This window comes from Rhinolophus hipposideros (assembly GCF_964194185.1).
Source record: "Rhinolophus hipposideros genome assembly, chromosome: 13".
NCBI lineage: Eukaryota > Metazoa > Chordata > Mammalia > Chiroptera > Rhinolophidae > Rhinolophus > Rhinolophus hipposideros.
In genome coordinates, this window is record NC_138059.1 from 44,407,925 (window position 1) to 44,434,711 (window position 26,787).

General features: G+C 34.8%; 1 protein-coding gene across 1 annotated transcript in view; it reads right to left on the reverse strand.

The window, feature by feature from the left end:
• Window positions 1-16,199, reverse strand: part of SLC26A7 (solute carrier family 26 member 7) — a gene marked incomplete at both ends in the record, with an annotated part of 294,025 nt that extends 277,826 nt beyond the window's left edge. Inside the window, one exon of the mRNA XM_081070238.1 lies at window positions 16,007-16,199. Coding sequence (XP_080926364.1) covers window positions 16,007-16,199 — 193 coding nt within the window. The remainder of the gene's footprint in view (window positions 1-16,006) is intronic.
• Window positions 16,200-26,787: the final 10,588 nt, after the last annotated feature.

A 26,787-nucleotide genomic window follows, 5' to 3' on the forward strand; every position in this document is an offset into this window, starting at 1 on the left:
ATCCTCCTGTAGGATGAAATCCCTGTCTATAATATTTGAATAATATCACCCACCTGCCTCCTGGTTGAATAGGTCATTAACTCCTATAATAAAGCATTTCATTTCCCTTCTTTTGGTAGGAGCACACCAATTTCCTCCATGAGATCACTCCCTCCACCTAAAGTACATGGGCTGAGAATAGTGACTCCTTGCCCAAACTCTACGCATGGGCACATGGCTCAGCGTGGCCAGTTGAAGGCTTGTATTTCCTTCACCAAAGCATCTGGGTCAGTAAAGGGCACAGGATGCATGCATATTCAACGAAATTTCATTACACTTTTATTGGAATTGTCACATGAATGTATAATCACATAAGAATTAGATAAGAACCTATAACTAATACTGTGTATTAAAATACCTTATGTACTGGGTAAACATGGAAATAACTTAAATGCTCATCAATATGGAAATGGTTAGATAAATTTTAGTACAATAGTACTATGGTATATTTTGCAGCTGTTAAAGAGACTGAATTAAAACCATATCCATTATCTGGAGACATGTCCCTTATATATTGTTAGACATGACAAAAAATTGCAGGCTTACTTTTTTTTAAAATTTATTTATTGGGGTGACAATTGTTAATAAAATTACATAACTTCAGGTGTACAATTCTGTATTACATCATCTATAACTCCCATTGTGTGTTCACCACCCAGAGTCAGTTCTCCTTCCATCACCATATATTTGATCCCCCTTACCCTCATCTCCCTCCCCCCACCCCTCTTACCCTCTGGTAACCACTAAACTGTTGTCTGTGTCTATGAGTTTTTGTTTCTCATTTGTTTGTCTTGTTCTTTTGTTGTTTTTGGTTTATATACCACATATCAGTGAAATCATAGGGTTCTCTGCTTTTTCTGTCTGACTTATTTCACTTAGCATTATACTCTCAAGATCCATCCATGTTGGCTTTGTATGATAATTTATGTGATAATCCATGATGGAGGCCACTGGTATTTTTTACACATCTTTGAAACTTTTTTCCCCCTTGTGCAATAAGATCATAACACCTATACAATTTTTGATAGAGACTTTTTAAAGCAATCTGAACATCATCTTGAATATTATAAACTCCATTAGGAGATTTTTTTTCTAATGGAAGCAAGTGACGAGGTTTGCTTTTTAAGTGATGGCTACAACAGTTATATGGAGGACACGCAAGATTGGCAGAAAGAAGAACAGTTAGGAAACTACTGTTTATAATCAGGTAACGGCAATAGAAAAAAAGACAATTTCCCTCAGTTTCACTATATATAAAATAAAGTTTCATTATATATAAATGTTACACACACACATTTAAAAAAAAACACAAACTGGTTCTATGGCCTATAGCTTTAGCACAGAACACTTTCTTCTTAGAACAGGTCATAGGGCCAATAAATTTAATTTTTTTAGAAAAGAAAAGAAATGTGAGACAGAAAAAAAAGAACAAAAACCTACAGGTGGAAAAACATCTGCCTAGAATTAAGCACTTGCTATGTGCTAGGCATTTGAGATATGTCAATTAACAACCCACATAAACATGTCTACCTTTGTGGAGTTTATGTTGTAAATAAATAGTATTACAATAACAGCATTTATTGATTGCTTCTTTTGTACTAGATTCTGCCCTCCGCACTTTATTTTCTGTTATTTACTTTCCAAAGCAACTCTATATAGTAGGTATTATTATCCCATTACATTAAGAAAGGCTTAATCTTAGAGTAGCTAAAGAACTTGTCTAAGTGACATATCTGGATTATCTGAGGTCTTTCTTACTGTTATTCTACAAGAATTTATAAAGCTTTTACGATGTTCTCAAATTCACATTAAATTCCATGAAAGATAAAAAGGAACATGAGATATGAACTATAGGGTCCTTGCCTGAAATTTATCCAGCATTAAACAATTATATGTGCAGTTTACAGAATAATCAACATAGTCAAATTCAGAGAAGACAGAGAAATTATGAAAGACAAAATCACAGAAAGTTTTATTGGAAGATTAGAATTGAAGTGAGGGATGTGGATGGACAGAATTTCCACAAGTTTTTCCACAAATTTCCCACATTTACTGAAGAGTTGTGAAGCATTTTGTTCTGGTACGTCTGATTTTGACAACAAGAATATTTTCTAGGGCTCCCCTGTTGAATTTCACATTTTTTATTTCTAAGCATTATCCCTTTTGTCCTGGGAACTCTTTTTCACACATGCGTTTTTACCCTGTCAACCACAACTTTCTTAAAGCTTTTATCCATTGGTTCCCAGAGCACCATGATGTTCACAGACCATGTCTTTTCATTCCCCTTTGCTAACTCCTCAGCCACTTAAATGTTGCTTCCATTCTGATTCCTTTTTTCCCTATAAAGTAATCATAAATTATCCTATTTAATCCTATGATCATTACCATATGTATATACACACACACACACATACACTATCTCTCTCTCTCATACACACACACGCACACACACATACACACATGCATGCACACAGCACACACACACAGTCACAGACAACTTCATGATGGGGATATGTTCTGAGAAATCATTAGGGGACATAGTTGTTGTAAGACCATCATAGAGTGACCTCATACAAACCGAAATAATATAGCTTATTGCTCCTTAGGCTACAAGCCTGTACATCATGCTACTTAAAAAAAAAAAAAAGTCAAGCACAGGAGAAAATGATGCAATCTAGACACGCAGTAAACATGAAATGTATGAGGCTGCTGCAGGAGTAACAAATGATACTGTTTCACAGCAATTTTTTAAAGTAGAAAGAGTACAATCTAAAATGATAAATAGGCTCAGTCTTTTGGGAAGGATCCCTCTGAGCTTGCCGGCATAATAAAGCTGACTCTCCCACCTGAAATCTATGTAATTTCACTAACAATTGTCACCCCAATAAATTTAAAAAAAAAGAAAATAAATAAACAAAAAAATAAAAATACAATTAATGATAGTGTAATAAATACATAAACCAGTAACACAGTTGTTTTATTATCAAGTATTTTGTACTGTTCATAATTGTATGTGCTATATATATTCTTAACTGGCAGTGCAGTTTTATTTACACCAGCATCACCACAAATAAATGAGTAATGCATTGCACTACGATGTTATAACAGCTATGATATCACTAGGTAATAGGAATGTTTCAGCTCCATTAAAATTCCATGAGACCATCATTGTCTATGCAGTCCATCTTTGACCAAAACATCACTACGTGGTTATATACATATATATTATAAGCAGTTCTGGAAGTCCTCTTTCATGAGTGTCTTTAGTAGCGCTGTCATAGCTGCCTTGATGTACTGAATTGATTCAAAATATTTACCTTTCATGGTCATTTTGAGTATTTCTGTTGTGATCACAAAATATGGTGAATGCTGCCATCCAACAGAAAGGCAGGGATCTTCAATACAGGAAGTGGTACATCGAACCTTTGTAACAGTGTATGATGAGTTTCAACTTGTTAGGTGCAGTCAGTTGAGTGTGAGCTACAGTTGAGAGAAGGTGTGCTTTAAAGTGTGCCATAAATCATCACCCATCATGACAATGTTCCATGTCACACATCGTTCCGGTATGTGGCAATTTCTGTCAAATAAAAACATTATGTGTGTCCTCATCTGCTTTATTCACTGGATCTGGCACTGTGTGACTTCTGGCTCTTCCCCAAAATCAAAATGATTCAGGACATTGAGGCACCCATGACAGCAAAACTAAAGACACTCACAAAAGAGGACTTCCAGAACTGCTTCAGAAAGTGGCAAGAACAATGGGATAAGTATGTTAGAAGAGAGGGGAAGTATTTTGAGGGGGATTAATGGCAATGTGTCTTTTACGTAATAATTTTTTTTTAATTTAAACATTCACTATATTATTTGATTACACCTCATGTATATATAAATGATATCTCTCCTAAACTCCAGACCCAAATGAATATCAACTAGAAGTCCCACAGGCACTCACATAACAAATCCAAAATGAAAATTGTTTATTTTGTCCCTCTCAACACCAATCACTCCATAATGACAGAACAACACGCATTAAAAACAAAACAAAAACAAATACTGGTGTTCCTTGTTTATTTATATCTGTCTTACCTCAGTAAATGGCATCACTCCCCATTCAGTCATGCAAGTCAGAAATCTGGAAGTTATGTTCTCTCTTTTTCACCTTCGCATCATAGAGAACAATGGTTAAACCTTATCTATTCTCATTAATATGGTGGACTTTGTCTCTCCTCTCTACTCCTCCTACCACTACTTCTGCTTTTGTTCAGACAACAACACTTTCTTTCTTGAACAGGATTCCTTCTAACTAATCATCCTTAACTAGTCTCTTGCCTCAATCAAGTATGTAACGTAAGTTGCTGCCAGAGTGATTATTCTATAACACAAACCTTTGTCACATCCTGGCATCCTTCAAGTTCCACTAATGCTCTCCACCACCTTGGAAAATAAGCCCAAATGTTGTTTCCATGTTATTCCATGTTATGTGGTATATAAAACAAAAACAACAAAAGAACAAGATAAGCAAATGAGAAAGAAAAACTCATAGACACAGACAATAACTTAGTGGTTACTAGAGGGTAAGGGGGTGGTGGGTGGGTGATGAGGGTAAGGGGGATCAAATATATGGTGATGGAAGGAGAACTGACTCTGGGTGGTGAACACACAATGTGATTTATAGATGATGTAATACAGAATTGTACACCTGAAATCTATGTAAATTTACTATCAATTGTCACCCCAATAAATTTAATTTAAAAAGAAAGAAAGAAAGAAAGGAAGGAAGGAAGGAAGGAAGGAAGGAAGGAAGGAAGGAAGGAAGGAAGGAAGGAAGGAAGGAAAGAAAGAAAGAAAGAAAGAAAGAAAGAAAGAAAGAAAGAAAGAAAGAAAGAAAGAAAGAAAGAAAGAAAGAAAGAAAGAAAGAATTATCATGATTGATAAGCTTCATGATCAACAGACCTATGAGCTTAAACATTAGAAACAGTAAGAGATTAAAATTTACAGGGGGAGAATAGCCACCAAGCAGAGAATGGGCACATGAAAACTTCATCCTATTATCTCAATTATGATTTTTTAATGTCAACAAACATTTGAGTACTTATTATGTACCACATAATTTGATAGGAGTCAAAAGAGTTCCCTAGAATTCACGACATTTATTGTTAAAACCAGGATGGTTGGTCACCCTAGAATGAAATAGTCTCTGCCCTCAAGAACTTACAGCTTAGAAAAAAACACAAATATAAATAAAAAACAGATGCAATTTTGTTTAAGTGGATAAATTAAGGTAGCATGGGAAAACAAAATAGAGGTATCAAGCACTTTTTTAAAGCCTGTAGTTCTTAACTCTAGCCACTCATTTTACTTCACTTTTTTCCAAATTAGTTGAAGAAGCTGAGGTCCAGAATATTTAATTATTTCTCCAAAGATTCTGATTTAATTGGTCTAGGTTTGGGACACCGGTATTTCTTTAAGTGCCAAAAGATGGCCTTTCTAAATGGCACTGTAATATACAGTTTAGGGAATACAGTCAATAATGTCGTAAAGATTTTGTAGGGGGTCAGATGGGCACTTGTCTTATTATGTAGGGAGACCACTTCATAGGCTGTGTAGATATCTGACCACTGTGCTGTACACCTGAAGCTGAAGCTGAATAATATTGAATGTCAACTATTTTATATATATATATATATATATATATATATATATACACACACACACACACACACACACACACACACACATATATACATATATACATATATACACACATATATATATACACACACACTCATATATATATACACACATACAAACACACACAAAAGTTCGGACAATTAAGTTCGTGAATTTAATTGTCCAATCTCGTGTGTGTGTGTGTGTGTGTGTGTGTGTGTGTGTGTGTGTGTGCACGTGTATTCACAAGATGTGGAGTACAGCATAAGGAATAGAGTCAATGGAATTGAAACAGCTATATACAATATCAGAGGGGTAGTAGTTGGGGGAGGGGAGTTATTGCACTGTGAGGGATGTAAATGTCTAACTATTACATTGTTTTGTATATCTGAAACTAATATTTTTTTTTTTAAGAGAGAGATCCTAGTATGGAGCCAAGGTTGAGAACTACTGAGCTAAACCTAGCCTTGAAACACTCTAAGGTATAATCAGATAAAGGCGGAAAGGAGAGAAAAATTGGCCACTTAAGAGGAAGCAATATGTGATAATGTCCTGAGGCAAAGTACGCATGATCCTTTAAAACACTAAAAGCATTTTAGTGTAGCCAGAATGTAGGGTGAATATAAGAGATGTGGCTGGAAAGGTAAGTGAGATTCAGATATTGAAGGGCCTTGAAAAACATTTTCAGAGGTCTAACCCCATGTAACGCAAAAAAATGTTTGCTATTTATAGCCATAACTGCCTTCTAAATAAAATAGTATTTGTTTTTATACTAAATATCTTGTTCTTCTGAGTACTTCGATGGGTTTGGACAATCAAGGGATCCTTGAGCTGAGTTTGAGAGCATCCTGCTCTAGATCTGAAAAGGGTGAATAGGATAGAGAATGTTGGGGAATATGGAAAATTAGAAAGTCCAGGCCTCCATAAGTGATGCAGGTGCCAGTCAATTTCAACTTACTGTTTTCATTCAGGAATGTGAGCATTTTATTGATGATTGGATTTAAATGAAGGGGGGAAAAAACTCTCAATTTTAAAATAAGGTCTTGTAATATTTAAATGTTGACTTCCAACATTATATAAGTGAATAAAAACACTTGTGGCTTCAATTCCAGGGAAATATTTGTTGTTCCAGGGAGCCATGAGGGAAGGGATGAGAAGAAAAACAGTGAGAGAAAGCAAGAGACCAATGTGATGGTATGAAACAAGGGTGCTATATAGAGTGAAATAGCCGATTAACAAGCATTTGCAGTGGTGTAGCTGAAGGAATTTAAGACAAAGATAAAGATCCCCACTACCTAACATTTTTCTGTTCGTTTTAGTTTGAAATAGATAATAGAGGAACAAAACTATAAATAAGGAGACATTCTAACTGGCAAGAAATGAATGATGATGTTTCTTAATAAAGATAGGAATGTGAACTCAAGAGTCAGAAAGATGTATTTAAACACTCCTTCTGCTTTATAGAAACTGTATTATCTTGCACTACAAGTAAACTAATTGGCTTTCCTTCATTTGTAAAATATAGATAATAATAGTATAAAACTCTTAGGTTATTATAAAGATTAATTGCTATAATACACAATGTTTAACACAGTTTATGTCACATTTTAAGCATTTAACAAATGTTACAACATCTACTATTACCAAGGAAGTTGCCTCAAGGGAAATAGGCATCAGATGTATTTGAGAGATGTCAAAAGGAAAGAATTTATAGAACTTGATTAATTGAATATGGCTGTTAAGGTAATAAGGATCACTCCCAGTCTTCTAACATTGACAAGTGGATGGATGGGGGTGACTTTTAGTATAATGAAAAATAGAAAATAAGGACAGATTTTGAAAGGATAATTATGTGTTCTGTTTTAAATGTGTCTTTGGGACACATGAAGATGGTGTCCTTTAGGGAGCTGGATATTTATATCTAAAACTAGGAAGAGAAAATTGGGCTAACAATGTATTCTTATAATTTACCAGCAATAAAACGCAATTGAAGCCATGGAAATGGATTTGTTCATGGAAAATAAAATGTATAGAGAGTAAAGAAAAGATGAGCAAGAACAGAGACTGGAGAAATAGACTATTGTATTTTTTTATTTATAGAAATTGTGTTAAGATGACATGGAGCTACGCTGTTGAGGCTTATGATTATGGAGAGGAGTGGAATCTTGCCTAGTGGGCAGACATCTCAGTGTCAGATAAGTTAGGAGAGCTTGAAGCTCTTGACTCAGAATGGAAAAGAGTAAATGTCTACACTGGTGCTCTGGATTGGGGGGTGGTAAAAGTCAGAGATGTCCTTTACTCTGATAGAGCAGAACAAGCCAAGAGGAGAAGAGCAAGCCTGGTTAAAGATTCATGGCACTCTATTTTTCCTTTTTGTTGCTCCCTAGCATTTAATAAAGTCTCATCCAAACATTTTATCCTTGTATCCCCTCTGCCACAGGGTAAAAGTTATTACTTACTGATACTCACACCAATATTAAAGTGAATCTCCCCTCCCTCTCTCACCAGAAGTTAGTCTAGCACAGGGCAGTGAGAGGCTCTCAAGGGACAGAGCAGAAGCTCTGGTATAGGTACTCTCTTCTTCTACCCTCTTCAACTCTCAACCAGAAACTCTGGAAAGTTTTATCAAAAAAGGTGACATATCTTCATGGGAAGGAGTAGCCTAAGGGGTTGATATAAAAGGAGGCTCAGGAGTTCCAATGCCCAGAGTCAGCCTCCGTCCCACTCAGGTTATGTCTCTTATCCTTGAAACAAACCAGAGAACAGAAGGCAGTGAGGAGTGAGGAATGGGGCCTGGAAGATGTAGTTTTGAATTCCTCTTAGCAGTACTAGAATTGGGGTCAAGCCATCTAATGTTCTGAGCCTCAAACTCTACTTCTAATTAAAATACAAAGTATGATAATAGCTGTCTTGCTGGGTTTTAGAAACAATTAGTGTAACAGTTAAATTGTAATAACATTCAAACGTGTAGTTAAGGTGATTAGAAGTAACCCAACTTAAATCTAATTAAGCAAAGAAAAAAATGTGTACATGCAAGTGAAAAGTCAGGGGTGTACTAACTTTCATAAGAATTCAGTTTCTCTCTGCTATGCCCTTTGCTGGATTGGCTTCATTTTCAGTCTGTGGAGGCCCTGGGGAGCAATACAGGTTACATCGTTGTCAGTTCTTCCAGCACAAAAGAAGATGTCTATTCCTAAAAGGTCCCACATGTAAACTGGGATCCAGACCAATTAGACCATTCAGGTCATTAGTATTGTCATTATCATTTTAAAATAAGAAATAACTGACTTGTTGTGTAGTAAATCCATACTCTTATGCCTACAGGACTAATCTCATCCCGGAGCCAGTCATTGGCCAGATGTATGGAATTGTGGTAATTATCAAAACTTGAGCCACAAGCCTTCACCTGGGCCAATAACTATGCCTGAATCTAGTTCTAAATATGGTTGCCTATTGGTATCTGGGACAACTGAAAAAAAGGAGGAGAAGGGGGAGGAGGAGGAGAAGGGGTAAAATGAGGGGGAAGGAAAAGGGGAGGAGAGGAGGAAAAGAAGAAGGAGGTGGAGAGGGAGAAGGAGGAGAAGAAACACAATACCTCAATGTCTGGGAATTACTTCCAAGAAATCTGATTTAATTGCTTGAGATGGGACCTAGATACCAGTGCTCTTTTAAGCCCCCAGGTGGTTCCATTGGGTTCAAGGTTGAGAATTCTGGTCTAGGGGGATTCAGTACACTGATCAGCCTAGATTCCATCACTAGAGCCAAAATTAAAATCTCATCTAAGCCCCATGTACTGAAAATGGAAGATGGATTATTCCTCCAAACTAATCTGAGGCATAGTTACTAAAAGAAACAGGAGTGCCTAGCTGACAAAACAGAAATCCACTACTATATAAGCCACACATCTTAATTTCATACTCACTGTCAATCTATTTTGTTGCAAACCTTGCCAAGTTCTCGAAACCCTAAAAAGGAAGGTCATGATTTTTCTATGTGATAGATCTAAGTATTATAGGAAACATTATTCTAAGTGCAGAAATATATAAAGGGCCCTTTAATATACAAATCACCATTATTTTATATTTAAGAAAAATAAAAAGGAAGTCAGAAGTGCTAAATGAAGCCTGGAGCTATACTGGAGGATAGGTCATGGGATGAGGAGAAATGGAGATAGGAAAAAGGCAACAGAATGTAACTAACTCCTAGATATATTTTTATGGGGGTCAGAGAAAGTGTACTTTAGATTTTTTTTAGCATATTTGGCTGTCATTGTTCCTGGAGAAAAGAAAAAAATATTAGCAGGAAGATACAGTGATTAAAGGAGTCAGGTTAAAGATACGTAGCTAATGCTAGGTTTCTGTATCCCCAAGGCTGAGACAATGCAGGGAAAAATTCCCAGACAAATCTTTAATTTTCGCAATGCAGTATACTTTAGGAATTTACATTTATTGTTCCACACATCATTAAGCTACCTCAGGAGTTTAATGAAGCTCAGCGTCCACACATGTTTTTGTGCTAGTAATGCCACACACTCTACATAATTATCAGGAACATCCATCTTTTAACTGTGGCCCAAAATGCTGTGGCAGCATAAAATTTTCATGGTTTAGGAGCAAAATTCTAGGTGATTCCTTGGAATGCAAGGCAAAACATTCTGATATTGCTTCTCAGTGGATTAGGTTCTTATGTGGCAAGTCATGCATTTTAGGTCTCCACCCTGTCTCAATGCTTGAGTTTTTAGGATGGTAACAAAGGAACTATTTTCCCTTAAGTGATTACCCAGGCTAGAATGTGAACTAAAAGCTCACATTCTGTGAGCAGAGTATTACACTTCTTAGCTTGCCAACCTTATTGGTGACATGTTTTAAGTCAATGATGTTCTCTAGAATGTTTGCTCATCTTCAAAATACATTCTGTAGTGAGGTCCTATAGGATATCAGTTAAAGAACATTGTGGTAGATGCTAACTATAATGGTTTTTACCTGATAAAAACAATGAGAAAATCTAATTTTTTAAAATATTTTTGAAAATACAAATGGTTCTAAGAAATACTTGAACATGGTGAAAGAATGATCTGAAGTTTCTTTTCTCTTTTTTCTTTGAAATTAGTAATTATATTTATTTACTTTGGGGAGGAGCAATCACCCCTTTCTCAGTCTGGTAGAGCCTATGGATTGCTTCCCAAAATACTTTTTAAAACTAAGTACCAGAAAATACATAAAATTATCGAGAAATGAAGTATATTGGAATGTATTAGTACAGGTTCGCAGACCTGAAAGTTCTGTGGATGTAAGTTGAGAATCTAATCTTATGCAACCTCTCTGTAAAGGTTTTATTTACAAGTGAGTTCAAGGCATTTCAACAAAAACATGTTAGAAAGTGTCTTGGCAGGGAAGACAAACTCAGACACTCACAGGGTTAGGCAGGTAATGCGAATACTAGCAGAAAGGGTAGCAGTGCATGTGTGAATGGTGGGAACTATGGTAAAATGCAAAGTGCATGCCCTGTCTAAAGGAAATAGCCTGTATTAAGGTTCAGCAGATTGTTGCCACATTCCCGGAATGGGGACCCTGTATAGCCATGTATTCCCCTTTTTCAAGAGAGGCCAGACATCTGGATTTTTATAGGAACTGTTCATTTTTGTTAATGATGGCTAGAGAAAAAAAATTAACACTGGAATATAGGTACATACATATATAGATACATAGATAGATGATAGATAGATAGATAGATAGATAGATAGATAGATAGATAGATAGATGATAGATAGATAGATAGACAGACAGATAGATAGATGATAGATAGAGATAGATATATAAAAAGATATATATCTATCTATAAATAGATAGATAACCAGATTTGTCTGAAGGTCTGCAAGTTTATAACTTCAGAAAAGTAAGAGGGATTTAAAAAATTAATTACTCATATTTTTATGTATTTTTTTAATTTATTGGGGTGACAATTGTTAATGAAATTACATAATTTCAGGTGTACAATTCTGAATTACATCATCCATAAATCCCATTGTGTGTTCACCACCCAGAGTCAGTTCTCCTTCCATCACCATATATTTGATCCCCCTTACCCTCATCTCCCTCCCCCCACCCCCTTTACCCTCTGGTAACCACTAAACTATTGTCTGTGTCTATGAGTTTTTGTTTCTCATTTGTTTGTCTTGTTCTTATGTATTTTTACTATCAGTATCTGTATTACATTTATTTTGAAAACATAAGAATTAATTTAAATGTAATTCTTTCCTAGGTTGGTAGCATGCTGCCAAAGAAAATCAGAGGTTTCAGGAGCAAAATTGTTTTTAATTCTTCCACTGAGCATTTATTTAAAAGCTGCTGCTAAGGGTAAAGGGGGTCAAATATATGGTGATGGAAGGAAAAATAAATAAATAAAAAATAAAACCTGCTTCTATGTGCCAGGCAATACACAGGTTGGTAAGAATTTAAAGAGTAAGACACTGTCTTTGTTTCCTGAATTTACAGACCAGTGTGGAAATAGTTGTACCAAAAGATTATAATACAATCTATTAAGGCCAATCCTGGAGATATATAAAAAGTACAAAAGGAGTAGGAAAGAAGAAAACGTGTCTTCCCAGGACATTGGGAGGTATTCTCAGAGAATGTATCAAGGGGCCCAAATTATTAATGATCTAATAGGTTATTATAAAGAACTGAGCTTCTATCCTAGAGGAAATAAAGGTCATTGAAGAATTCTGAACAAGGAAGTGATATGTTCGGATTTTTGTGATCATTCTGGCTGCAGTATAGAATATGGCTTACAGGAGGAGACAGAGTAGAAAATAAGGAACAGCGAGATGATGATTTCAATGATTCAGACAGTAAACTACAGCCACAGTAGGGGGTGAAAATAAGACTACTTGGTTGGAAAGATATTTAGGAACAGGAAAACAGAAACTGGTGGCTGATTTCATGCAAGTGGGCAGAGTGCAAAAAGAGAGTGAAGAGTTGAGAATGACTCTTGAGACTCTCTGAGAGGTAGTCTAGAATAAATTAGAGCCAGACTACTTGAGTTCAAATCCAAATTCTTCCACTCATTTGCTGTGTAACTTTAAGCAAGTTATTTATCCTCTATGAGTCTCAGTTTTATATAAATGCCAAGTGTTCTTACAACAGTATTTACAGGTGTGCCTGAACATTACTGTCATTATTATTGAGTGTTATAATTCTTGTTAGGATGGTGTTGCCAATCAGTTTGTTTTAGAAGACTAAATGTTGCATTTGAAGTGCTTTTAGAAGATTCTAGGGTTGGGAAATATGTGGATATCAGGTTGGGAAAAAAGTTTCGTTAGCACAGTGATGGTGTGGTTAAAGCCTCTTATTTATGCAGATGAAAGCCTTAGGCATTTTTGGGTCAGACAGCCAGGGTTTGAGTCTCCAGGACACTAATATTTAATGGACAGATGGAGTAAGAGGCAAAATCCTCAGAGGCTCATAAGAAGAGAAGGCTAGAGAGGTAGTAGGAGAAAAACAATAGAGCAGTGTCTAAAACACATGAAAAGTAAGGGTTTTAGAAAGAGTATAGTCAACACAGAAAATACTATAGAGGAGTCAAGCATGGTAATGACCAACAAGCAGCTATATTTAACAATTGAGAAATATTTAATAAAGTAATTTAACATGGCTACTTGGTATTTGACATGTAGAAAACACTCGAATGCTAGTTTCCTTTATCTTTCTTATTATAAATGCATTTCTAGGGAGAGAAGAATGAACAACAACTACTAGATTGAACTATATAACTTTCCATTTTTGTAGATCAAAAAACACTGAATTCAACAATTTCATATAATTCAACTATGCTGAGTACCTGAAAATCGACTACAAGGATCAGTAGAGTGAAAACAGGTGTTTTTCTATTGTTTGTGTTATGATGCAAGAGCAAAAATTACCTTTACTTTCTTTTAATTTTCCTAAAGAAATATAGCCGGTAATGATTGTCCATATCGTATTCACACAAATGAAAGGTAATTAATTATATCTAAATGCCTTTCTTACTTTGTATTCTACTGTAGTGACAATTTTCCTTGTCACTTCACCTTTGAGTCTAAAAACTTCAGGGATGAAACCTAAATGCAATAGTGATTTTAAAAATAGGATATTTGCACCTTTCTAAAGAAATGTCTTCTATTATTAATAACATTAGTATTATTAGTAAGTCTCGTTATTTTGGGAGTGTAGGTGTAAAGTACAAAATATTAAGAGTGTTGGCTTTGGAATCAAGTCTTGACTCTACCACTTGTTAGGTGTGAGATCCAGGGAAAATTACATTTCTAAGCCTTCATTTTGTTATATGGAAAAAGGAAAAGAGACTGCTGTCTCTTGGAATTTTGGTAAGATAGGGGAAGATAATGTATGTAAGGGGCTTAGCACAGTGCCCCTAACAACGTTATGATATTTTACTTTTCATCTCTCCATAGCGGGTAAGCATGAGAAAGTTTAAGACAATTGTTTTTAAAAGAATAGGTAATTTTAAAAGTATAAGTCTTTTCATACACCAACAAAAACCTTTAAGGTCTTTCTAGTGATGTAGGCTTGTCCAGTCATGGATAGACTTCCAAGAGAACCAGTAGCCAGATCCATAACATTCTAAGATACAAGAACTGAGTAAACTTTGCTTCTCATCAGTTGGGAGCTGGTCAATGTGTTTCTTCAAAACCAATGAAATAAATGAATCATAAAACAAAATCCCTCAACATCAATACCCAAATAAATGCCATCATAGGTAGCTTTAACATATCCCCAAATTGTTAACTTGATATTTCACAAAGATGAAAAAACAAATAATTTTTAAAAATATATTTGTATTTTGTTTCACATTAAGTTAAAGCAAAATAAATTTATAAAATACACTGAAACTATCTGGTGAAAAAGTCCTTATTAATTCATCACCTAAGTTTCAAAGTGTATGGTAGTATTTCATTTTGAATTTAAAATTGAATGAAAATAGGGCTGAAAATGCCCTAACCTATTATTTAATTTTTGTTTTTATAAAGCTTACTGTTTTGCTGTTGGCAAAATAGTCATTAAAAATGTAATGTAAGAATATTTAGAAAAAGTGGAATCCCATAAAATATGATAGTATTATGGATCTTAAAGTAAAGCCACCAGTACAGATATTCCGATTTAATCACACTAACAACACAAACACAAAAACCAGTTTGTTTCATCTACAGAAAAATTCAATTAAAAGAGTGCTTAGAATTTAACAGTATGAATACTAGTTCAAGCCAGGGAGGTAGTCAAATTGCAAGGAAATATGAATCTACAAAGATATGCTACAAAAATATGCTAAAGAAAGTGTTCCAAATTCTCAAGGAACTGACTTTGTGTGGTGAACACACAATGCAATATACAGATGATGTATTATAGAAATATACACTTGAAACCTATACAATTTTACTAACCAATGTCACCCTAATAAATGTAACAACAAGAAAGTCAGTTCCTTTCCTTGCTACAGTTAGGAAATTACTACTTGAATTAGTTAAAAAAATACAATGAGTATACCTTTAAGAAACACACACACGCACACACACACACACATGCTCACATTCGTGTACACACTAGTTAACTAAGAGCTTTCACCAAGAGAAACACATATTTAAATCCAGAATATCATTTAGAATTTGCCTTGGGAAAATTAAAATTAGATTTCTCACCAGTTTAAACTGAGAAATAAATACAGTCCATAGTGTGATACAGAATTGAATCAGCATGCACAGTAAAACATAAGCTGTAAGGACACAGAAGATTCTCTTTGCAAATAATGATCTTGGCAAACAGCCTCCTATATGTACAGAAAACTGTTCCTTGCTTATAGCAGCTTTCAAGGATACAACAGGTAATTGTGTGCTGCTAATTCAATTTTACAAACGATGTGTCCAAGCCAGGAGATACTTTGTAGTTTCATTCAGTGAAGGTAGGAAACTATATCAGCAAGGTCATGCTATACAAACTCATTCTCCCACAATTACTGATCTTTTACTGTTATATAGTATGAATTTTAATACTGCAAATATGTAATGCCATTCAAAAATTGGTCCAATTACTAAGAGTTAAATAGTAAAAAAAAAAAGACAACTAAGAAAACGTATATATTTATACAGATATTGAGTATATAAATATTCAATGTGTTTATTCCCTCAAAGTTAATTAAATATCCATTTCATTAGCTAAATTGTAGATCTGAGGTCAAAATTCTCTTCCATTAAAGCAAAGTGACATCTTTTCTGCATAAAACAGGAAAATCAAATGCGGTACATTACCTTGTGTCACCTGTTGAACTGCCAACATTATCCCAGATACAGTGTCTGGAAGTAAGTTTTCTTTCAGATTGTAATGTGGTGCCCATTGCAAAATAGGTAGCCGCCTTTTACACCACTGTTTAAAGTCTTCACAGTGGGGGATATGCATCTTGCTCCATAGCACACTTTTCTTTTTCCTCTTTGCCCCTGTCATTTTTCAGATTCCTTCTTGTAGAAGTAAACTTTAGACAAGGAAAAAAATCGTTGCAGAACACCCCTTCAGTGTCAGTCTCCAATTCGTCTGTGGTTTACAATTTCAAAGCTACCCAAAAAATAAATCACTGAAAGAGAGAGAAAGAGAGAGAGAGAGAGAGCTAAAGAGAGAGAGCTAAAGAGAGAGAGAGACAGAGAGAGAGCTAGAGAGACAGAGAGACAGACACAGAGAGTGACAGAGAGACAGAGAGAGAGAAAGAGAGAGAGAGAGAGAGAGAGAGAGAGAGAGAGAGAGAGATTAATAAAAGCACTTAAATATATGTAGCCTGCCTGTATGTGTTATTATAGTGCAGCTAATTATTCTAGATAAAAATGTAGATTAAAACCTTGAATTCTTATCTGAATGAGATGGAGAAATCGTTCCTGTTAAGTGTAATATTTTTCCAATCTTGGAAAAGTAATGGATTCCTTGTTAAGTTGGTCTAGAGCTCTCTCACCAGTAAAGTCTCTTATATTCTCTCTCATCTTATGTTTTTGTCTCCAATCCCAATAGCTAATGTATTCCTGGGCGTGTGTTGGAGGTGGGCTGGGTTACGCTAATGAAATCAGGAACATTCAACCAATTCAGTCTCTCCCTACAAGCTATTCAAAAACATGTATCTGTCAGAGGGGTCTGTCCTGAAAAACAAAATCAGAGAATCTGGACTTGTTTGGGAAGCATATATTGTCAGTGTATCAATTGATTGCCCGTTCTGCAAAGTTAGAACACATAGGAGGGCATTGCTAAATGTCCTTATCCTTTTTATACCTGGTATATGAGATTTTCATTCATATAGAAATATTCAGACAGCCACTGCCCAGTCTGGAAATAGAATAGCCACTTGTCATAAACAAACTGAAATTTCATCTCATGGGCTACAAAACTAAGCATCACACTGAGCAAATATTGGTGGCAACAGTTCTTCCCTGTTTCTGAAACCATTTGGTTTTCTCAGACTATTTCTAGTTCTCACACTCATGGTTTTGTAACTGAAATTTCTTGAGGAATAACATATAGTTCAAACTATTGTTTGAAGTATCCCAACTCTTTCTGTGGCACTGCCCTATTTTCACATGACTTTTAGACGATTTCTTTTTATACAAAAGATTTTACATTTTATATTATAATAAAACAGGCTGTCAGATTTTTGTTTTTATTTATTATGATTGCTCTACCACAGCGCCCAGAAGGAAACACCTGCATTTATGAGCTGTGCCATTGGAATTAACCCAAAACATCAATTTATTAACTAAAATTGTGAAGTCAATAAAAAGAATGCAATGTTTATAGTTTGCTGCAGCCCTTTTAATGCCTATTAGTCCAGAGAGTAGAAATCTGATTTCTGGAAGCATTCAGAATAGCAAAGTAGTTAGATCCCCTTGGATACTTCCAAGGTCCCCTGGTGTACATTTTCTGATTGCATTACATTTATTTATTTATTTATTTATTTATTTATTTATTTATTTATTTATTTATTTATCTCATTTAAAATGTTCATTCAATTGTTTTCAGTATATTCACAAAGTTGTACAGTCATCACCACACAATTTTAGAACGTTTTTATCACACCAAAGAGAAACTTCATACTTTTTAGATATCACCCCCCAATCCTGACATCTTCCTCCCCTTTTACTGCACCATCCTATCTCTAGACAATCACTAATCTATTTTCTGTCTTTATAGACTTAAATATTCTGGACATTTCATATAAGTGGAATTGTATAATCTCTGCTCATTTTTGTATTAGTTCCAGGTATACAAAACAACATAATGATTAGACATTTACACCCCTCACAAAGCTATAGACATTATCTATAGCTGTTACCATACCATTGACTATATTCCCTATGCTGTACTTTACATCCTGTGCCCTTATTTATATATGGCCAAAAAAATGTATACACATTTTAAGAAAGGAAAAAACTGTATTAAAATTGTAATACTCAATATATACTGATAACAAAAGATGAATGAATACAAGTCACATTGGACTTCTGCAATTACAAGAGATGCTCAAAGTGGTTACCATCAGCGTAATTTTAATACAGCTTTTTCCTTTCTTAAAATGTGTATAATATTCAACGCAATTCCTATCAAACTACCAATGACGTTTTTCACAGAAATAGAACATATAATCCTAAAATTTATATGGGACCATAAAAGACCCCGGATAGCCTCAGCAATCTTGAGAAATAAGAACAAAGTGGGAGGTATAACGATACCTGATTTCAAACTATACTACAAGGCTACAGTAATCAAAACAACATGGTACTGGCATAAAAATAGATACATAGATCAATGGAACAGAATAGAGAGTCCAGATGTAAATCCATGCCTATATGCCCATCTAATCTACGACAATGGAAGCAAGAATGTACGATGGGGTAAAGACAGTCTGTTCAATAAGTGGTGTTGGGAAACCTGGACAGACACATGCAAGAAAATGAAGCTGGACCACCTCCTTACACCATATACAAAAACAAATTCAAAATGGCTTAAAGACTTAAATGTAAGATCTGAAACCATAAAATATCTAGAAGAAAATATAGGAAGAAACTTCATGGACATTACCCGGAGTAAGATTTTCACTGATATATCCCCTCGCGCGAGCGAAGTAAGAGAAAAAATAAACATGTGGGATTACATCAAACTAAAAAGTTTTTTCACAGCAAAGGAAACCATCAATAAAACAAAAAGGGATCCTACTGTATGGGAAAAGATATTTGCCAATGATATATCTGATAAGGGATTAATATCACAAATCTATAAAAAACTTACTCAACTCAACTCCAAAAAAACAAACAACCCAATTAAAAAATGGGCAGAGGACTTGGGGAGACATTTCTCTAAAAAGGACATACAGAAGGCAAGAAGACATATGAAGAAATGCTCAACCTCAGTAACCATCAGAGAAATGCAAATAAAAACCACAATGAGATACCACCTCACTCCAGTCAAAATGGCTATTATCAATAAATCAACAAACAACAAATGCTGGCGCGGATGTGGAGAAAAGGGAACGCTAGTGCACTGTTGGTGGGACTGCAGATTAGTGCAGCCACTATGGAAAACAGTATGGAGGTATCTCAGGAATCTGAAAATGGAACTACCCTATGATCCAGTAATTCCACTCCTAGGCATCTACCCGGAGAAATCCAAAACTCCAATTCAAAAATCAGTATGCACTCCTATGTTTATTGCAGCACTTTACACAATAGCCAAGATATGGAAACAACCGAAATGCCCATCGGTAGATGACTGGATTAAGAAGCTGTGGTACATTTATACAATGGAGTATTACGCAGCCATAAAGAAGAAAGAAATCTTATCATTTGCAGCAACATGGATGGACCTAGAGAACATTATGTTAAGTGAAATAAGTCAGAAAGAGAAAGACAAGTATCATATGATCTCACTTATATATGGAATCTAAAGAAAAGACTATGTGAATGAACTAATCAGAGACAGTTTTGGGGACGCAGAGAAAAAACCGAGAGTGGTTAGATGGGTGTGTGGGAGGGGGTTGGGGATAAGGGGAAAGGTGAAGGGATTTGGAAGCAGCTGGTAACCACAAGACGGCCTCAGGGTTTTTTTGAAAATTAATTTGGGGAAGGTATTCTATAATGTTGTAAAGATTTTGTTGGGTATCCGATGGACATGTGTCCTATTTGGGAGACCACCTCAGGGATACTGTGGATACCTGATCATGGCATTGTACACCAGAAGCTAAACATTAATGAATGCCAACTATAATTTTATATATATAATGTGATGGTTCAGTGTGAGGTCGGAGGGATAGTGGATGGGGGGGGGTTCACAGTGTGAGGGATGTGGATGATGAACGTCTAAGTATTGCCTTGTTTTGTACACCTGAAACTAATAAATAAATAAATTAATTATAAAAAAAAACAAAAACAAAATAAACAAGATAAAATTTATGTTATAACATATTGTTATAACATAACAATAACATATATTGTGATAACAATATGTTATAACATATAACATTATATGTATAATTATAACATATAATATAACATATAATATAACATACAATATAACAATATACATATAATACATATAATACAACATATATTATAATTATAACATATAATAATAACATATAATATATTATGTAATATATATAATATATAATATAATAACATATAATAATATTATAACATATAATATAACATATAATATAACATGTAATATAACAATATATGTATAATTATAACATATAATATAACAATAACATATATTGTTATAACAATATGTTATAACATATAACATTGTTATATAACATATAACAATATGTTATAACAATAGATGCAGAAAAAGCATTTCACAAGATACAACATCCATTTGTGATTAAAACACTTAATAAACTGGGTATAGAAACATAATACCTTAACATAATAAGGCCATATATGACAAGCTTTCAGCTAATATCATAATCAATGGTGAAAAACTGAAGCCTTTTGCTCTATGTTCAGGAACAAGACAGGGTTGTCCCCTCTCACAACTGTTATTCAGCATACTATTGGAAGTCTTAACCAGAACAATCAAGCAAGAGAAAGAAATAAAAGGCATCTAAATTGGAAATGAAAAGTCAAATTGTCACTTTTTGAATATGGCATGATCTTTATATAGAAAACCCTAAAGATTTCAACTAAAAGCTATTGGAAAAAATAAATGAATACAGTAAAGTTGTTGGTTACAAAATCAATGTACAAAAATCCATTGCATTCCTATATACTAACAATGAAATTTCAGAAAGAAAAATGAAAACAACAATTCGTTTTGCAATTGCAACAAAAAGAATAAAATACCTAGGAATAAACTTAACCAAGGATGTGAAGGATTTATATGCTGAAAACTATAAGACAGTTTTAAAAGAAATTGAAGAAGACACAAAGAAATGGAAAGACATTCTGTGTTTATGGATTAGAAGAATCAACATAGTTAAATGGGCATATTACCCCAAGCAATATACAGATTTAATGCAATCTCCATCAAAAACCTAATGGCATTCTTTAAAGAAATAGCACAAAACATCATCAGATTTGTATGGAACTACAAAAGTCCCCAAATAGCCAAAGCAATTCTAAATAAAAAGAATAATACTTGAGGTATGATACTCCCTGACTTCAACTTGTACTACACAGCAACGATAATCAAAACAGTATGGTATTGGCAGAAAAACAGACACACAGACCAATAAAATAGAATTAAAAACCCAGAAATAAACCCACATAAAATATGTACAGATAATTTTCAACAAAGGAGCCAAAAACATGCAATGGGAAAGAAAAACAGTCTCTTCAATAAATGGTGCTGGGAGAATTGGAAAGCCACGTGAAAAAGAATGAAACTACACTGCTATCTGTCACCACGTACCAAAATTAACTCAAAATGGATTAAATACCTAAACGTAATACCTGAAACAGTAAACTGCACAGAAGAAAACATAGGTACTAAACTTATGGACCTTGGGTTCAAAGAGGATTTTATAAATTTGACCTCAAAAGCAAGGGAAGTAAAAGCTAAAATCAATGAATGGGACTTTATCAAACTAAAAAACTTCTGCACAGGAAAAGAAACCATCAACAAAATAAAAAGAGGCAATCAACCAAATGGGAAAAGATATTTGCAAACAATGCCTCTGATAAGGGACTGATATCCAACATACATAAAGAACTCATGCAACTCAACAACAAAAAAACAAACAATCCAATTTGAAAAAATGGGTAGAAGACCTGAACAGACATTTCTCCTAATAAGACATGCAAATGGCCAACAGATATATGAAAAAATGCTCAACTTCATTAGCTATTAGGGAAATGCAAGTCAAAACCATAATAATATATCACCTACACCTGATAGAATGGCTATCATCAACAAGACAAATAGTAAGTGTTGGAGGAGCTGTGGAGAAAAAGTAATCCTCATATACTGTTGATGGGAATGTAAATTGGTACAGCCACTAAGGAAAGCAGTACGAGGTTCTTCAAAAAATTAAAAATAGAATAGGGGGAATGGGGGTGATAGATGAGGGTAAAAGAGATCAAATATATGGTGATGGAAGGAGAACTGACTCTGGGTGGTGAACATACAATGGGATTTATAGATGATGTAATACAGAATTGTACACCTGAAATCTATGGAACTTTACTAACAATTGCCACCCCAATAAATTAAAAAAAAAAGAATAGAATTACCATATGACCTAGCAATCTCTCTTCTGAATATCTACCCAAGAAATCTGAAAACATTTATCCAGAAAGATTCATGTACCTTGATATTTATTTCATCATTATAAATGGTGGCCAAGACAAGAAACAACCAAAGTATCCTTCGATTGATGATTGGATAAAGAAGATGTGGTATTCATACACAATACTACTCAGTCATAAGAATATACTCAGTCATAAGAAAAGATGAAATGCTGCAATTTGTGACAATATGGATGGATCTAGAGATTATCATAATAAGCAAAATAAGTCAGACAGTAAAAATTCAAGAACCATGCACTTCACTCATATGTGAGACCTAAAATTGAAAACCAGAAAGTAACAAGACAAAGAAACAAAAACTCATAGACACAGTCAACAGTTTAGTGGTTACTAGAAAGGTAAGGGGGGAGGAAGGGTAGTAGAAGAGGGAAAAGGAGATCAGATGTATGGTGGTGGAAGGAGAACTGGTGAACACACAATGTGATATATAGCTGGTGTATTATACAAATGTACACTTGAAATCTATGTAAATTTATTAATCATTGTCACCCAAGTAAATTTAAATAAATAAATAGAATTAATAGAACAAACTTAAAATATGTAGGAAAGTGTTGATTTAGCCCCAATAAATCAAAAATTATCATATTAGACTTTCAAAAATAAAGTTATACACTATTAATAAGAAATATATCTAAAACCTAAGGATATAGGAAGTTTAAAAGTAAGGAATTAAAATTAGATACATCCTGCAAACACAAATCAAAATAGTGCTGATATAGCTGCATTAATATAAAAAAATTTAATTTTAAAGGGCAAAGCATTCTTAGCCATAATTCAGAATATATGGGCATGGGGTCAAGACATCAAAAATTTAATAAGCACCACTGCTGATTCTTAAGCACTCTAAAATCTTTGTGATAAGAATATATTTTACAAGAATTATTGCCTGGAAAACAAATGAATAAATAACAAATCTGTAAAACCAAGGTATCTCAACTGTGACACTGACATTTTGAACAAAAAGTATTTTTTAAGGGACTGTCCTGTGTGTTGCAAACTGTTCAACAACTAGCAAGATCTCTGGTCTCTAATCGACAGATGCCAATGGTACCACCACAACTCCTCAGTTGTCACAGTTATAAATGTCTCCAGATATTGCCAAATATCTCTGAAGGGCAAGATGTTCCATGATTGAAAACCACTAACTTTGACCATTTTTGTTGTTGTTGTTACTAATTGTCACAAATCAGTTTTGATTTTTCAGGCAGAGCAAAGCAATTATGTTTGTTAAAATCTGCATATACACAATCCATCCATCCACTCAGCAAGTATTCACTGGGTCCCTACTTTGCACCAGGCACTGTTCTAAGAGTTTAGACTACATCATTGCAAAAACACAAAATCTCTGTCTTCATAAGAACTAACTTTGAAGGGCAGAAGGTAGGGGAAAACAGGTAGAAGGAACTTACCATCTAAATGAAATTCATGCTTAAACAGGCTGCATAAGAGCTACATTAATGATTTCAATCAAAGCTTCTCTTCAAAATATTTCATTTTTTATTAAGTTTACTCCTTGAAAAATACTGACCCTCATCTTGAAGTCATTGAAACTCTACTTTTTATTACCAAAAAAAAAAAAAACCCAGCAGTTCTGACTCCATGAACAAATAACCCTATCCTTCCTCTCAAGTAAGGTGGGTGTCACTTAAATTTTGGAATCTCCACTTTAAAGATAAGCAGTATGCCTTTTATCTCCTGAATCATTTTCTTTAGTTACTTGTCTAGAAGAGTAAATTTTCTAAGGGTAACTAGTAATAGCTAAACACTGCTCACCAACCACCATACCATGCGAAACAGCATCCTTTGAAGCACTCACAGGCGCCTAGGACCACCCAATCTTTTAATTCCAGTAAGAACATATATAGAAGTAGAAAACCACAGTTATAGCCCCTAACTTAATTGAGCCTTCAATTTTGAACCAGAGTTTTAACAAAACCCTCATTGCATTCAAGGTAATATTTTATGAATTTTATCTATGATTTTCATGTCATAATGTCTATCTTATGAAATTTTAGAATTAGAATGGCAAAAGAAGCAATCCCATATAATTCAACTCCCTCCTCCTTGCCCACCTCTCATAAAAGAAACAGCAGAAAATATTATCTTATTCTCATAAAAATAATTAACATATATTTGATCCCCCTTACCCTCATCTTCCACCCCCAACCCCCTTACCCTCTGGTAACCACTAAACTAGAATTGTACACCTGAAATTATATAATTTCATTAACAATTGTCACCCCAATAAATTTAAAAAATAATAATAATAATTAACAGGCAAAGCATTTAGTCAAGTAATGGAACTCATTAATTCTATATTAGCTAGCTTATATCACTTACATAAAAACCACAAATCACACAAGGGGTTTTTATTAGTCAAGCAGTGGCTTGTATCCCATATATTTAATGGTCACTGAATACTGTTTTAAATGTGTATCTCCTAATAAACTCAACAACTAAAGGAAGCACTGCTAATTAAATAAAAATATACTATTGTCAAATTAAGGTCAAATTTCAGAGAGAATTTAATAAGCTTCAAGGATGGAAGATAATTTTACTTAATATTTAACAGAGATATAAACTACAGCTATGGGAGGAAGAACAAAGATCTCTTGTGTTGCTATTCAAAAAAGGCAGAAAAGCCAAGAGGATGAGGTAGACCATGGAAATTTCTCATGGTTAATCAAGCAAATGACTACATTGTGATATTTGGAAATTTCTCATGGTTAACCAAGCAAATCACTACATTGTGATATTTGCCCAGCTTTATGGGCAATAGCCTGCATACCTTTTGTTTTTAACCTTCAGACTATTTTTTAATCATCTTGCAAAAAATTTTCTAAAGTTTTGATATAAATTTTGACACAAGGCAAACATCAAAATTTCATTTTCCCCAATAAATTCCTTTCCCACAATTGTATTGTGCTTTCAACCACTAAAGGACATTTTATTGACATTAGACATGTTGCATTTTTATATAATTGCTCTCCAAATGTTCAATTTCACAGAAATTATTCTCTTAATCCAAAGATAAATGCCTCCCTGTGCATATGCACCCATATTTTTGTGTAAATACTCATGTATGGAAATCATTCTATTGAAGACAGTTGAGCTCATTTGGATGAAAGTAATTCAAAAACAAAATTGCTTTCTTCATTAACTTTGTATTAGTCACAAAAATGTAAAACAACAAAAGACACTGGGAGTACTTGTGAAGTATTTAGGCTTTATGAATGAGATATGAGGCTAAGAGTGACACTAAGCCAGTGTCTGTACCATGCTGGATGTTGGGCAAATATCTGGAATAAAGGACACAATGGCAAGATATCCAGCTGACATGGATAAAATTCAATCAGAATTGGACTTCAGCTAAAGATGGTGGAGTTTATAAACTCTATGCTTGCCTCCTCCCATGACAACAAAAAGTTACAACAAATTATAGAGTCATCATTGAGAACCACCTGAAGACTAGCTGAACAAAATTCCTACAACTAAGGATATAAAGAAGAAGCCAAGTTGAGACTGGTAAGAGGGGCAGAGGCATAGAATGGGCAGGTCCCAAACCCATGCTGTAGCAATTATAAATCAAGAATAATATTTTGACTTCATACATTCTCCCATGAGAATGAAGGTGTCCCAGCCCCACATTAGGCTCCCCAGCCCAGGGCACCAGTGCTGGGAAGAGGAATCCCCATAATATCTGATTGTGAAAATAAGTGGAGATTTGCTTCTGAGGAAGAAAAGTGGCTGTGGGAGACTGAGACACATCACTCTTAAAAGGCACACGGACTAGCTTACAAACTCACTCACTCTATATTCAAGCACAGGGGTAGCACCTCAAAAAGTTCAAGGATCACATGGGAAGAAACTAAGTTGAATAACTTAAGGGTGAGCGCTGGAGGGGAAGGGGTCAGGGCAACTCTCTCAGAAGAAGAAAGTGCCAGCAGGCACTATTATTCCTCAGTTGAGCTCCACCTCCACCCAGTCAACCCAGTACAGGCGGGTACCAAATCTGTGCTCTCCATTAATCTGGCTAACTCTGATCGCATCACCCTGTTGATTCCCTGATACTCTGCCCCACCCAATTTGCTCACCTGGCCCAAGCCTCTTCTAGCAGCTCCTCCACACAAGCAGCCTGCTTTGGCTCTTGCTGCAGACTTTCCTAAAATGTCTCAAAGGTCCACAAACCCCAAGCAAGTAGCAGCTGGCCTCAGTATGCCTTGTAGCTCTTGCTAAGATACTTCCAAGCCCAG